This window comes from Panthera leo, chromosome A2, assembly GCF_018350215.1.
Source record: "Panthera leo isolate Ple1 chromosome A2, P.leo_Ple1_pat1.1, whole genome shotgun sequence".
In the NCBI taxonomy this organism is placed as follows: domain Eukaryota; kingdom Metazoa; phylum Chordata; class Mammalia; order Carnivora; family Felidae; genus Panthera; species Panthera leo.
Window position 1 is genome coordinate 56,484,295 of NC_056680.1, and position 16,364 is coordinate 56,500,658.

At 42.6% G+C, this 16,364-nt stretch overlaps 1 protein-coding gene across 3 annotated transcripts in view; it reads right to left on the reverse strand.

The window, feature by feature from the left end:
• Window positions 1-16,364, reverse strand: part of CFAP92 (cilia and flagella associated protein 92 (putative)) — an 82,590-nt gene that overhangs the window by 4,388 nt on the left and 61,838 nt on the right. For 2 of the 3 annotated variants that reach the window (XM_042912048.1, XM_042912054.1), the window contains exons 13-15: window positions 1,179-1,343; window positions 424-636; window positions 187-331 (exon numbers count right to left, since the gene is read on the reverse strand). In XM_042912048.1, the coding sequence (XP_042767982.1) occupies window positions 187-331; window positions 424-636; window positions 1,179-1,343 (523 nt within the window). Of the gene's footprint in view, window positions 1-186; window positions 332-423; window positions 637-1,178; window positions 1,344-1,866; window positions 2,000-16,364 lie in introns of those variants that run through there. The other variant, XM_042912063.1, reaches the window with a different exon arrangement.

The window sequence follows — 16,364 nt, forward strand, 5'->3', positions numbered from 1 at the left end:
GCATGACAGCTGGAATTAGAATCCAGGGCCCCTGAGTTTTCACCCAGCCCGCTGACGCCAAACCCAAATCTGACTCTCAGAAAGTCTGGGCAGCTAAAGCGAAATGGATCCTGCCACAAACGCACAGCAGCAGAGTTCCCAACTGCCCATGGCATCGGGAGGCTCAGCCCCGCAAAGGCCTCTTACCTGTTCTGGGCTTTAGCACTGGAGAAGGGGGCAGCTCGAAGAAAAGTGGTGGCTTCCTGTACAGGTCAAAGTCCTGGTGGCGCCGGTCCCACGTCCACCTCCTTCGATCCAGCACGTTAGCGAGCGGTGTGTTTTCCCTCCACTCCTGCGTGGAGGACGGCACGGTAAGTTAGGAGGGAGGTTCCTGTGCACACCCCGCCTGAGGCCCTACTGCCCCCCCGCCCCCCCTCCCCGGACCTCGTTCAGCTCTGTGACCATGCCAACGGGCGGCAGCCTGATGCGACGGTCGCTTTCGGTGCTTTTGTGAAGACCTGTCAGTTGGAATCCGTTGGCCGTGAGCCAGGCCTGGCGGGATTGCTTCTTGGCTTTCTTTTCCTCTTCCTCAGAGTCCTGGGGCTCCACCATGGCTGAGAGGTAATTCTGGGAGTACGTGAACCTCTTCCTTGGTTCCTAGAAACGAGGGGCAGACACGAGGGTAGAAGGGCTGGTAACAGACACGGACAGGGCCGACTAGCCCTCCAGTCTCCAAGCAGGTGTCAGAAACGGCGGCATAGGGGGGACAGAATGACAGTCCCTGACAACCAGACCTCCAGAGTAACTGAACCGTGAGGGTGGCGTGGGTGTTCTCGACGGAAGCAGCCCTCTTCTAAAGGTCACGTGCTGGCAGCCTCAGCCAAGGCTTTTCCTTCGGGGTGACGGCAACAAGAGCTCTCTAGGGAAGGCGAGGCCTCCGCACTTGTGTGCAGACAGGTGCCCGGGAGCAGGTGTTGAGGATCGCTTGGCTCTCCCACGTGTGGAGGATTCACATGTAGCATGGGAACAGAACACCTCTCCCTCCGGGGTGCGACCCCCCCCCCCGTCTCCTTCCCCTCACTGGTTGACTCTCTTGTGCACGTCGCAGAGTGCCTGCTGACCTCCGGGCAGCATGGTCACGAGAGGAGAGGGTTCACCGGGTTAGCTGCATCCACTGCCTCCCTCTCTGGGCCTCTCACCTTGGCCATCTCTCGATACAGCTCCTTCTTGGCAAGCTGTGTGGAATTCAGGGTCTGGATGCTGTAGTTATAAACCGCGTCTTTGGCAGGCACTGCGATTCTGATCACCTTCACCACAGACTTCGGAGGCTTCTTGCCGACCTGGTAGACCCCGGCAATATTTTTCTGAAGAAAGAGACACCGGTCACAACCCGCACACAGGCCCCTCGACACCAGCTGCCAGCTTATGTGGAGCAAGCGGACCCCTGGGACATGGCTGTGGTTCAGGTGTCACTTCCTGAGCACCAGGGCGGCCACTCCATCCCAGAACACTGCCAGAGGGCCATCAGGTCCAACGCCTCACCGTCCGGGGTGGAACTTGGGACCAGAAAGGAGATTGGCGTAAGTAAGGTCGGCGTGACTGAAACACACAGCACCCAGCCATGGAGAGAATTTGTGGCTCAGATGGCCAGAAGTGGGAGAAGCTTCAGATTTTCATGGTATATCCCATCCTTGCCCGTGGTCACCTTTCAGTGCTGACTACATAGGGAGCGTCCCCGTCTCTCCAGAGCCCCACGGTGGTCTGTCAGCTCCCTTTGTGAATGAAAACAGCAGTGAGGAAAGAGAACAGTGCAGGGAAAGGTGGCGGGGCCCCAGGAGGAAGCTGCACTCCGTACTGTGCAGCACCCATAGCCTGCCCTTCACTTGCCTGTGCACCTCCAGCAAAGTCACCATCTTTTGCTTTGAAGGAACTTTTTTTCTTAACCGAAGATGGTGACCTTGACTCACATACTAACCACTACTTCAGGCCAAGCCCCAGTGTCTTAGTCTCTGAGCAGTTTCCGTAAGAGAAAGCAAAGTAACCAAGGGAAAGATTAAATAAATCTGTGACTCAGACACGAAGGGAAGGTCAAGGCAGTCGGACCCGCATGGCTGAGAGCAACAGGGACTGAAGGCAAAGGCAGGCCACACGTCATCGGGTGAGGGACAAAACTCTTGCCTTGGAGCACCTTCCAGATGACCGTGCCAGACGGGCCATCTGAGCTAGGACCCTGTGGTGGCACACACATGCCTTCGTCAGAGCACTGAGTATTTGGTCCAGTTTTTCCAGTGGGAGGGTTGGTCGGAATGAGTCAGTCTGCGTCAATAAAAGTGCAAGTCCTCAGAGCTGGGGGATTACGACCTAAGGGAGTCCGCTTCTTCCTTTTATGATACTTCCTGGAGTTTGAGGTTGAAGTTCCAACCAAAAGAGATTACGTGAGGTCAAAACAGTGGTCAACGGTGTTTCTGGACGCCCGGCGTTCTCTGCCCTGGGGGTGGAGGCTGCAGGGAAAGTTGGACTCTTCAGCCAAAGTAACTAGATGCCTGAGGAGGAGGACCAGTATCCAAGACCAGAGGCACAAACTGAACTGAAGCCAAGCTATTGGAAGGGATGGGATAAAAATTGATCGTACATGCAATCCTAAAAACGGCAGACGAAAGAAACAAACACTGGGGGCAAAACACGAGAGTTGAGATCAGGGGCGTGGGCGAGTGAGACGCCGCAGAGTGAACTCGTGAACTGGAATCCAGGCTCAGACAGCAAGCCCGAGTTTAAGGAATGGGAACCAAACCCAAAATGCGTGAATAACAGAAGCCCCAAAAGGAAGGGGGAAACGAGAATCGGAACTCTTAAGAAAGCAGGAACATCGGAATAGATCAGGAAACTTCCAAGCCTGGACACACTGTTTATGAAGTGTGAGACCCCAAGAGACAGCAGGCCACCTGCGAAGGGAAAAGTACCAGACTGACCTCAGATTCTACAAGAGCAGGAAACAAGGTGGAGAACTTGAACCTAGGACTGTACATCAGTTGAGGTGAGTGTGTCAGGTGTGCAAGGCCTGGGAATTTAGGCAGAGACTTTGGAAATACACTGGGAAGAAAATTCAAAAGGGAGGAGGAAAACCCAAGAGTTTGGACAAAGGTACCAAGTGATGTTTTCTTGTCTAAAAAGGACCAGAAAAGCATAGTAACCTAGAACTGAAATTCTGGAGACTTAATATATAAAAGGGATGGTAAGGTGTGCATAGGAAAAGGAGGGCATTAATATAAAAAGTTTCAGGGGCCGCCTCTGGGTGGCTCAGTCATTTGCGTGTCCGACTCTTGATTTTTGCTCAGGGCATGATCTCACAGTTCGTGGGTTAAAGCCCCATGTTGGGCTCTGCGCTGACAGGCCGCAGCCTGCTTGGGATTTTCTCTCTCTGTGTGCCTCTTCCCCTTTTGCACACACTCTCTCGATCTCAGAATACACTTTATTAAAGTTTCAGAATTCAGTAGGAATTTACAAAAATGAATGTGGTCTTTAGGACAGCCACCTTAGAAACCAAGAATGTGTAACTCTTAAATCTTTGGTCTAACCAAAGAAAGGAAGAATTTAAAAGTGAGCCTCAAAAGCCTAATCTAACAATACTCTCAGTAAATGGCTTGCCAACTGGCAAATCTCGGACTCAATTTTTTTTTTTTTTTTTTTAAGCTAACATGCTGTCTATAAAAACTGCTTTAGGAGTGCCTGGCTGGCCCTGTCAGTAAAGCATATATGACTCTTGATCCCAGGGTCGTGAGTTCAAACCCTATGTTGGGTGTAGAGATTAATTACAAAATAAATCTTTTTAAAAAGAATGGCTTTAGACCAAAAGATACAGGGTTGCAATTAAAGGGAGGAAGAATACAAACTAGGCAAAAAGGAACCACAAAACCAAGACGAGAAAAACTGGAGTGGCATTCGGAAGACTGGAGCACATAATTCAAGATAAAAATCTATCAAGAGACCTTGTATATTGAGAAACAGAGCAAGAAGGTATAACTGTCATGAACATTTGTGCCCCTTAACAATACAGCCTCAAAGTTTATTAAGCAACTGACAGGACTGCAGAGAGAAATGGACATCTGCTTAACATCACTGGATAGTGATCAAGGAAGTCCGAATTCGAGGGGCCAAGAACCTGGAGAGAAGGAGAAAACATTGAATCCTCCCCCACCCACCCTACACAGTTTACTCTCAAGGTATTTATTTGCTGATTCCTAAATTGCTCATGAATGAGATGAATGGAGCAGACAAGAACCCAGGCAGAAAAAGCAGCCAAGATGTTCGGAGCGCCTGGGTGGCTCAGTCAGTTGAGCGACCGACTTCAGCTCAGGTCATGATCTCATGGTTCGTGGGTTCGACCCCCCACATTGGGCTCTGTGCTGACAGCTCAGGGCCTGGAGCCTGCTTGGGGTTCTGTGTCTCCCTCCCTCTCCGCCCCTCCCCCACTCATGCTCTGTCTCAGAAATAAACAGAAGACATTTAAAAAAAAAAAAACAGCTAAGAGGTTCAATGTTCAGCAGGTATTTTGGAAAGTGTCACCATGCTGGAAATCAAAAACTGGATTCCAGAGTGTGCCAAGGAGGAAGGCACCTGTTTACACCCTAAGCTTATAGTCGAAAATTCAGAAAATCTGTGCTTAGAAATAAATGCAAACAAGGGATAAGCCTTTTTAGGGGAATTTGTCCTTCATTGGCGTGCTAGAAGAAAATTAAATCCTCTCTGTAGGAAGATACAGTTTTTCCTGTACAGTGTTCACCATTTAAGGAAACACCCCAAGGCAATCTACCAATTCAATACAATCCCTATAAAAATTCGAATGGCATTTTTCACAGAAATAGAACAATTCTAAAATTTTTACCAAACCACCAAAGACCCCAAAGAGCCCAAACAATCTTGAGAAAGACCAAAGCTGGAGGCATCATTTCCTGATTCAACTATATCACAAAACTATTATAATCAAAACAGTATGGTATTGCCATAAAAATAGACACAAAGTTCAATGGAACAGAATAGAGCCCAGAAATAAACCACACATATATAGTCCATTTATAATAAAGGAGCCAGTAATATACAATGGAAAGAATGGTCTTTTCGATAAGTGGTGCTGGGAAAATAGGACAGCTGCATGCAAAAAAAAAAAAAAAAAAAAAAATTGGACCACAGTTCACACCATACACAAAAATCAAGTCAAAATGCATTAAAGACTTGGATCTAAGACCTGAAACCATAAAAATCCTGGAAGAAAAAATAGGCAGTTAACTCTTTGACATCCGTCTTAGCAATGATTTTTTTGGATTTGACAAAAGCAAAAATAAACAAGTGGGACTACGTCAAAGTAGAAAGCTTCTGCACAGCAAAGGAGGCCATCAGCAAGATGAAAAGGCAACCTACTGAATGGGAGAAGGCATTTGCAAGTGATACAACCAATAAGGGGGTTAATACCTAAACTAAATAAAGAACTCCTATAGCTCAATAGCAACAATCAAAAAACAACAAAACACACCTGATTAAAAATGGGCAGAAGTTCTGAATAAACATTTTTCCAGAAAAGATACACAAATGGCCAACAGGTAAATAAAAAAATGCTTAACATCACTAACCGTCAGGAATATGGAAATCAAAACCACCCCACACGTTTTAATGACTATTATTTAAACGACAAGAAATAACCAGTGTTGACAAGGGTGTGGAGAAAATGGGCCCCTTGCGTACCCTTGGTAGGAATGTAAATTGGTTCAGCGGCTATGGAAAATAGTATGGAAGTTCCTCAAAAAATTAATGGAACTACCATATGATCCAGCAATTCCATTACTGGGTATTTATCTGAAGGAAATGAAAACACTAACTGAAGAAGATATATGGACCTCCATGTTCACTGCAGCATTTATGATAGCCAAGACGTGGAAGCAGCCTGTGTCTATCCATGGATGAACGGACAAAGATGTGGAGTGGGGTGTGTGTGTGTGTGTGTGTGTGTGTGTGTGTGTGTGTGTTACACAATGCAATACTACTCAGCCATAAAATAGAAGGAAATCATGCCTTCTGTGACAACATGGATAGGCCTTGAGGGCATTATGCTACATGAAATAAGACTGAGAAACCTCACTTACTTGTGGAATCTAAAATGAACAAAAACACGAATTCATAAATACACAACACATTGGTGGTTGCTAGAGGTAGGGGGTGGGTGAAATTAATAAATGGTCAAAGGGTACAAACTCTTAATCATACAATAAGTAAATCATGGGGACGTGATACATAGATAGCATGGTGACTACAGTTAATAGTACTACATTGTATATGAAAGTTACTAAGAAAGTAGATCTTAAGAGTTTTCCTAAGGAAAAAAAAAATTGCTATATGTGGTGATGGGCGTTAACTGGACTTACCATGGTGATCATTTCACAATATACACAAATACTGAATCATTATGTTGTATACCTGAAACGAATAGAACATGTCGGTTATGTCTCAATTTTAAAAAACTAAGACACATGCCAAGACACAGGACCAAATAGGAAAACGAAGAGAAAAGGTAGGTAATAGAAAGAAACCCAAGATAATCCAGATACTGGAATTACAATTAATATAATAAGCTAAATGAAAAGGTGGAGAATTGAACTAGATATCCGGAATCCATATCAAATGGATTTCTTAAATCCAAATCAAATGGAAATCTTAAAATTTTTTAAATCATTAAAATTATAATTCACTGGATGGGTTTAACAGCAGAATGAACATCCACCAGAAGAGATCAATGAGTTAAGATAGATTAGTTAAAATTTGTACTGTATACTACCGTATGGTATAAATTGAAGACGCCTGGGTGGCTCAGTCAGTTGAGTGTCCTACTTTGGCAAGGGTCATGATCTTATGGTTCTTGGGTTCGAGCCCCACATTGGGCTCTCTGCTCTCAGAACGGAGCCCACTTCAGATCCTCTGTTCCCCACCCCCCCCCATCCCTCACCTGTTCATGCTCTCTCTCAAAAATAAACATTTTAAAAAATATCCAGATTGAAGAACACCCACTAAAACATGGAAAAATAAAAGCATGAGATATATAAGTAATATAAGATGTAAGTCATAGTGAAAATATCTAACGTCATTAGAATCCCAGGAGGACAGGGAGAGAGAACTTGACTAGAACAGAAGTATTTTTGAAAAGAAATACTGGTCTAGATTTTTTTTAATGTAAAGATATCAAGCCACAGATTCAATCAGCTCTACAAACCCATAGCAAGGTAAATACAAAGAAAAATACACCTAGGAGCATCATAGTAAAACTGAAAAGGAAAAGGAGAACAATTTTGGGGCAGCTGGGTGGTTCAGTCGGTTGAGCGTCCGACTTTGGCTCAGGTCATGATCTCACAGCTGGTGGGTTCGAGCCCCATTTTGGGCTCTTTGCTGTCAGTCCAGAGCCTGGAGCCTACTTTGGATTCTGTGTCTCCCTCTCTTTCTGCCCTTCCCCTGCTCATGCGCTCACTCTCGCTCGCTCACTCACTCTCAAAAATAAACACTAAAAAATTTTTAAAAAAGAAAAAAGGAGAACAATGTTAAATGCAACCAGGAGAGGACAGTATCTTCAAAAAGAGCAAAACTGACAGCTTTAAAGTGTGAAAATAACTGCCAAGCTAGCATTTTGCCAAGAAAAATGTCCCCCCAAAATTAACCAGAGAACCGTGATAAATGGAACTAATTGACACGTGTCCTCAAAATAGGACACTGAAATAACGCAAAGGCAAGCCACGCACACAGATACTTATAATGCATGTAACTCACAGCTTATCTGGATTTTTTAAAAAAAGCAAAGTCCAGATGAGCTGGAGGAAAAACTGCATTTGAACAGGCACCTCACAAAAGAAAATATACAAATAGCCGACAGTAGGTGAAAATAGGTGCTCAGTATTATTATTCATCAGGGAAAAGCACATTAGAATTAAAATGTAATACCAGTACACCTCACCAGAGTGGGTAGGACTATAAAGATGGACAAATTCAAGTGTCTGGAGCACAGATGGAAAGCTACACTCCTGTATTTGCTGGCAGAAGTGTGAAATGGCACAACCACTTCGGAAATGTGGCAGTTAAACACATGCCTACCCTATGACCCAGTAAGTTTACTCCTAGGTATATGCCCAAAGGGATGAGTAGATGGGTCCAACAAAGAGGATCTGTACAAAAACACCATAGCAACTTTAGCCATAATAGCCTCCCCCAAAATACCCTGGAAAACAACACAAATGGAAATCAGCAGGAGAACAAATAATTGTGGCATACGCATAATGGAAAACTGCACAGCAACAAATATGTAATAACATAAGTCTTTATAAATATGTTTGTGTAGCAAAAGAAGCCAGTGTGAGGATGCACGCTGTATGGTTCCATTATATAAGGTCCAACAAATAGCAAGCAAACCTATTCCATGATGACAGAATTCAAGATAGTAGTTAATTGGGAAGGAGCGTGGTACTTTTTGGGGTGATAGAAACCTTCTACCCCCTGATCTGTGTAATGGTTTCACAGGGATGTGCATAGATGGAAATGAATGAGGCTATATACTTAAGATATATGCATTTTACGGTATTTGCTTTAAAAAGTATTACCAGAGACAAAAAGAGACTTATCATATTTGTAAAAATCAAATCAACAGGATAAAGCAGTCCTAAATTTGTGTATATCTAAAACATAAGCGGGCAGATATAAGCAAAACCAGGAGAGAAGAAACAAATCCATAATCCTATTTGGAGATTTTAACAGACTTCCCCTAGTAACTGAGAGAAGAATCAGAATTTAAAGATCAGGATAGAGGTTTGAAAAACAAAACAAAGTTGATGTATTTGGAACACTGTCAACAACTGCAGGATATATTTTTTTTTTCTCAAATACTCTGGAACACTTTCCAAAACTGACCTTTTCTGGATTGTAAAATATCAACAAAGGATAGGAATTATACAGAATATATTCTCCGACAGCGGTGCGTAGAACTGAAAAACAAACAGAGGTAACAAAAAGCCCAAAGTATTTGGAAATTACAGAATATACTATTAGCTAATCCACTGATCAAACAAAAAATGAAAATGGATAGTAGAAAACATTTTTAACTGAGTCATGAAAACACAATGTATAAAAACGGGGATGCACTTGATGTTCATAGGAAATTTTTAGCCAAAATAAATACACTAAGATAATAAAATGACGCATATCTGAAAATAATCAAAACATCCATCTGAAGAAATCAGAAAAAGCAGAGCAAATTCAAGCCAGAGAAAGTAAGAAGAAGGAATAAGAGCAGAAATCAATAGGAAATAAGTGTACAATATGGAATCAAAAAACAACAGAGACACTGGTTCTTTGAAGAAAATAAGGCATTCGTAAATGCAATTTCAATAAAGATCTCAATCTCCCATAAACAAACTCATGTATGAAAAGCAACTTGATCTGACAGAATAGGCAACATAAATCATTTGGGAAGGGATGGGCATTTAAGCAAAGCGCTGGTACCATTGATCATGTGGAAGAAATGAAATTAGAGTCCTACCCTCATACAAAAAATACATTCCTGATAGATCCAAAATGTAAATATGATGAACAAAAATTTAAATCTTTTTAGAAGAGGGGTGCCTGGGTGACTCCGTCGGTTAAGCATCCGACTTCGGCTCAGGTCACGATCTCGTGGTTCGTGGGTTCGAACCCCACATCGGGCTCTGTGCTGACAGCTCAGAGCCTGGAGCCTGCTTCGGATTCTGTCTCCTCCTCTCTCTGCCCCTCCCCCACTTGTGCTCTGTCTCTCTCTCTCAAAAATAAATAAACATTAAAAAAAAAATTTAAAGAAAAAAAAGGGGGGTTGCACCTGGGTGTCTCAGGCGGTTGAATGTCCAACTTTGGCTCAGGTCATGATCTCACAGTTGGTGAGTTTGAGCCCCACGTCAGGCTCTGTGCTGACAGCTCAGAGCCTGGAGCCTGTTTCAGATTCTGTCTCCCCCTCTCTCTCTCTGCCCCTACCCCACTAGTACTCTCTGTCTCTCTCTCTCTCAAAAATAAATATAAAAAAAAACTTAAATACCAACAAGTACAAATTAAGAGGGCAAACAAAATGGAGGAAAGCCCTTCAAGCTTCAGTGAAAAACAAAAAGCTCCCACCTCGACACCGAGGTGAACACTAAGGATTAAGGGAAAGTTTTAAAAGATTCCAGAGGAGATGACAGTCTAGTTAAAAAGGAAACAGGATCAGGTGGGCATCAGACTTACCCACGATTCTTGATTTTAGAAAGCCATGGGTTTGGTGGGGGGTGGGGGGAAGGCTGCGTGCAGAGATTTGAAAGCATAATCTCAAAAACAGTTCAGGTGCTATTCAAGTGCAAAGACAATGATAACCATGGACCTGCAAGCACCCTGAAAGTTCATTATCTACAAAAACTTTCTGAAAGAAAAAAAAAATAGTAAAGCAAAGGATTACGTAGATACAACACGCACACATCATTGCAAGAATAGAAATAAGTAAAAATTTGAAGTTGGCTAGGAGGAAGACAGGACTTCTAGTATGGTGGAGTAAGGAGTCCAATCCTTCCGTCAAAAAACAATAAAACTGGACAAAACTGTCAAAAGCAACCACTGGAAACTGTCCAAAAGCATACCAAAAAACTTCAAAGTGTTTATTCATGGAAACGTGCTCAACTTCAGGTAAGAACAGGAAGAGTCAACGTCATTCCTGCCATCCCCGGGCACTTCGAGCAGTAGTTCTCCCGAGGGTGTGCGAGTCAGGAAGATCACCAGCTGCACTGCCCGCTTAAGTGCACACTTACTTGATCTGCACTGCAGCTTGCAAAGCCCACGGGCAGGGCCAATTATAAGCAACGACAGCAATCTCAGCAGCAAACCAACAGAGCAGGTGAGCTGCTCAGCAGACCTGAGGTTGCCGTCCTACGTGGCACAAGCAACAGGCAAGCAAACTAATTAATGGGGAGACACAGGAAATGAAATAGCCACCTTAATATGCTCTTCATATATCGCTTGCTGACTGCCTGCCTGCACCAGCAGAGGAGATGTGAGAGAGAGAGCAGGGGAGGGGCAGAGAGAGAGAATTCCAAGCAGGCCCCATGTTGTCAGCTCAGAGCCCAAGGTGGGGCTCGATCCCACCAACCAAGAGATCATGACCTGAGCTGAAATCAAGAGTCCCCCAACTGAGCCACCCAGGTGCCCCTACTGCAATGCATTTTAAATGTACAGTTTTCTTTCTTTCTTTTTTTAATGTTTACTTATTTTTGAGAAAGAGACAGAGTGCAAGCAGGGGAGGGTCAGAGAGACAGGGAGACACAGAATCTGAAGCAGGCTCCAGGCTCCAAGCTGTCAATACAGAGCTCAAACTCACAAACAGCAAGATCATGACCTGAGCCAAAGTCGGATTTACCAACTGAGCCACCCAGGTGCCCCTTAGGTGTCCAGTTTTCAACCAAAACTTAGGAGACATGTAAAGAAATAGTAAATTGTAAACCTTATTCAGGAAAATAGTCACTAGAAACCGTCCAGTAGGTCCAGCTGGTTGACTTTAGCAAAGATTTCGATGTGGCTATTACTACAAAAAAAAAAAACAAACCTAGAGAAAATTATTTCAAAAATTTAAAGAAAGTATACACCAAGTCAAGAAATACACAATCTGAGGGGTGCCTGGGTGGCTCAGTTGGTTGAGCATCAGATTTCAGCTCAGGTCATGATCTCACAGTTCGTGAGTTCGAGCCCCATATTGGGCTCTGTGCTGACAGCTCAGAGCCTGGAGCTTGCTTCGGATTCTGTGTCTCCCTCTCTCTCTGCCCCTCCTCTGCTCACACTCTGTGTCCCTCTCTCAAAAAACAAATAAATATTAAAAAAAAGAAATAGGCAATCTGAATTTTAAAAAGCTACAGGAAGACTCTGCAGTTATATCGTACAGTAACTGAAATGAAAAATGCAGTAGAGGGACACAACAGATTTAAGCAAAGAATCTGAACCCGAAGATAGAGATTATTCAACCTGAGGAACAGAAACAAAAGAGTATTTTTTTTACATTTGTTTATTTTTGAGAGACAGAGAGAGAGCGTGAGCAGGGGAGGGGCAGAGAAAGAGGGAGACACAGAATCCAAAGCAGGCTCTAGGCTCTGAGCTGTCAGCACAGAGCCCGACGCAGGGCTCGAACTCACAAACCGTGAGATTATGACCTGAGCCAAAATCAGACGCTTAACTGATTGAGCCACCCAGGTGCCCCAAAAGAATATTTTTTTAAATTAATAGTGCCTCAAGACATATGGGATATTAATAAGTGAACCAACATGCACATAATGGAAGTCTGAGAAGGGAGGGTGGGGAGAGAGGAAGAAGCCGCAAAAAGTATTGAAGAACTAAAGACCCGAAACATTAATCTACTGATCTAGGGAAGCTCAATAAACCCCAAGTAGGATAAATATAGAGAGATCTACACCTGTACATATTAGAGTCAAACAGTTGAAAGAAAAATACAATGATAAAAATCTTAGAAACAGCAAGGGAAAAAAATAACTCATGACTCATCATGTACAAGGAAATATGATTTAATGGCTAAACATCAACAGAAACAACAGAGACACAATGTAATAACATTTTCAAAGTGGTGAAAGAAAAAAAAGTTATTGGTAAATATACCATGAATTCTGTGTCCCGCAAAAACCATCTTTCAAAATCGAAGGTCAATAAAGATATCCTCTGATAAAGGTAGAATTTGTTGGTAGTAACCTGAAAATTATCAAATGTACCAAAGGAGATCCTTTAAAGCTGAGAATAAATGACATCAAATGGTAACTAGAATTTACATTTAAAAAATCACTGGGGTACCTGGATGGCTCAGTCAATTGAGCGTCTGACTTTGGCTCAAGTCATGATCTCACAACCCATGAGTTTGAGCCCCTCCTTGGGCTCTCTTCTGCCAGTGCAGAGCCCGTTTTGGATCCTCTGCCTTCTCTCTGCCCCTCCCCCCTCAAAAATAAGTGTTTGAAAAATCACTGGAAAAGACAAATATGTGGTAAATATAAAATATTATATACATTTTTCCTTCTCTCAACTTTTAAAAGACCTGACTGCATAAAACAATAATAACACCATATTTGGGGATTACTGCATATATAGATATAACAATAATAAAATAAAAGGAGGGGAGGAAACAGCTATATAGCAGAACAGTTTCTACATTTACCCAAATAAAGCTAGTGATAATCTGAAGTAGATTGTGCTTAAGATGCATATTATAGATGAATCCTAGAGAAACCACTAGGAAATCATTTTTTTAAGAAAAAAATCCATGAAGGAATTAAAGTGGTACAACTTTATATCTGTTCAACACAAAAGGAGGCAGTAAAGGAACAACAGAGAATCGGAATTAATATTAAATATATAAAAAACAAGACATAAATCGAACCATATCAAAAATTATATTACTCATAAATGGACAAACAGCAAAGATTGTCAGACTGGACTTTAAAAAAAGGATGCAGATATCTGCTGTCTACAGAATACGCATATTAGATGTAAAGGCACAGTTTGAAAGTCAAAGGGGTGAAAAAATATATAGTATGCAAACCAGAAAAGAGCTGGTGTGAGTACATTAATATAAGACAAAATGGTGTTTTAGACAAGACATGTTATTAGAAACAAAAGAGATATTTCATAATGATTAAAGTGTCAGTTCATCAAGAAGATATAATTATAAACACAAACACGCCTAACAACAGAGCCCCAAAAGACAATAAGAAAAATTAAACAGAATTGACAGGAGAAATAGACAATTCGACCATCAATAGAGACTTCAATACCTCAATCCAATCATTGAACCTGAGAAAGGAAAATCAATGACACAGAAGACCTGAACAACACTTATCATCCTGCCATTTATACAACATTCCTCCCAATGTCAGAAAAGTATATACTCCTTTCAAGCCTGAGGATGTATCTATGCCATAAAACAAATTGTAATAAATTTCATTCAATAGAAATCATACAAAGTACATTCCCTAGTCACAACGGAATTAAATTCAAAATTTCTAAAAGCCACAATGGAAATTATAAAATATTTTTTGGTGAATGAAATGAAAATACTACATATTAAGTTTATGGGATGCATCTAATGTAGAGTTTAGGGGGAAATTTGTAGCTGGAAACACATGCATAAAAAAAGATCCAAATCGAAAACCTGACTTTACTCCTTAAGAAACTGGAGTCACAGGGGCGCCTGGGTGGCTCAGTCGGTTAACTGTCCAACGTCAGCTCAGGTCATGATCTCACAGTTCGTGGGTTCAAGCGCCACATCGGGTTCTGTGCTAACAGCTTGGAGCCTGGAGCCTGCTTTGGATCCTCTGTCTCCTTCTCTCTCTGCCCTTCCCCCTCTCGTGCTCTTTCTCTCTTTCAAAAATAAACATCAAAAAATTAAAAAAAAAAAAAAAAGAAAAGAAACTAGAGTCACAAAATGAATCCAAATAAGCAGAAGGAAGAAATCATAATACAGTTTAGAGCAGAAAAACATGAAATAGAAAAATAGAGAAAATGAACAAATTCCAAAAATGTTTTTTCAGGGGCGCCTGGGTGGCTCAGTTGGTTAAGCATCTGACTTCGGCTCAGGTCATGATCTCACAGTTCGTGAGTTCAAACCCTGTGTCAGGCTCTGTGCTGATGGCCTAGAACCTGGAGCCTGCTTGGATTCTGTGTCTCCTTCTCTCTCTCTGCTCCTCCCCTGCTCATGCTCTCTCAAAAATAAACATTTAAAAAAAAATGCTCTTCCTGCTGTTCCTGTTTTTTTCAAAAATGGTTCTTCAAAAAGACCACCAACATTGGCAAATCTTTAGCTAGAATGACCAAGAAAGAAAAACGTACAAATTAGTAAAATCAGGAGTGATAGAGGAGACATTCTACTGACTTTACAGAAATTAAAAGGATTATAGGAGAGTACTATGAACAAGTATAGGAGAGCAAACTGGAGGGCTTACATCTAATGGATAAATTAGAAAGACACAAGTTATCAAACCTGTCTTAAGAAAGAGATATCTGAATAGACTTATAACAAATAAAGAGATCAAATCAGCCTTTTACCCACCAAGGAAAGCTCAGGCTTAGACGGAGTCACTGGTTCATTCTACCAAACAATGAGAGAATGAATACCAACAGTTCACTTGTTTCCAGAATATAGAAGAGGAGGAAACACCAACTCATTTTACAGGGCCAGTATTCCATGGGTACCAAGGTGAGACAAAGCTATCACAAGAAAAATACAAAATATTAGCAAACTAAATTCAGAAACACGTAGATAAAAAGTCATGCACCATGATCAAGTGGGATGTATTCCAGGAGTGAAAGGGTGTTTTAACGTCCAAACATCAAGTAACGTCATACACCATATGAATAAAAGACAAGAACCACAATGTGTGCAGGGGGAAGAAGGCATTTGACAGAATCCAACATTTATTCATGATGAAAACTCTCAACACACTAAGACTACAAGGAAACTTCCTCAACCTCATAAAGCGTACCCCAAACCTGTAGTTAATATCCAACTCCATGGTCAAAGATTGCTTTCCCCAAGATCAGGAAGAAAACAAGCATGTCTGCTCTTACCACTCCTATTTGACACTGACCTTTATACTACAGGTTATAGGCAGTACAAACGGAAGCGAAGGGAGGATTATAGAATGAATGCCCGCCCCCCCGACACCCCATTCATGCATTGAATCCCTAATCCCCAATGTGGCTGTATTTGGGTAAGGAAGTAATTACGGTTAGATGAGTAAGAGTGGGGGGACTCTGATCTGACAGGATTAATGTCCTTATGAGAGGAGGAACCAGGGGGCCCACTGTCTTTCTCCCCACGCCAAAGAAGAGCCACAGAGAGGGGCGCCTGGGTGGCTCAGTCAGTTGAGCGTCCGACTTCAGCTCAGGTTGTGATCTCACGGTTCCTGAGTTCAAGCCCTGCGTCAGGCTCTGTGCTGACAGCTCGGAGCCTGGAGCCTGGAGCCTGCTTTGGATTCTGTGTCTCCCTCTCTCTCTCTGCCCCTCCCCTGCTCATGCTCTGTCTCTCTCTCTCTCTCAAAAGTAAATAAACATTAAAGAAAAAAAGAAAAGAGCACACAGTGAGATGCAGCCACCTATAAGCCAAGAGAAGAGGCCTCAGAATGAGATCTACTCTACCAGCATATTGATCCTGACTTCCCACCCCCCAGGACTGTGAGAAAAGCACTTTCTGACATTTAAGCCACCCGACCGTTGTGTTCTGTATGACAATCTGCATAGACTAATGCAGGAAGGAAGGGTATCCAGCTTGGGAAGGAAGAAGTAAAGAGATCTTTATCTAGGGATGACATGATCCAGTTTCC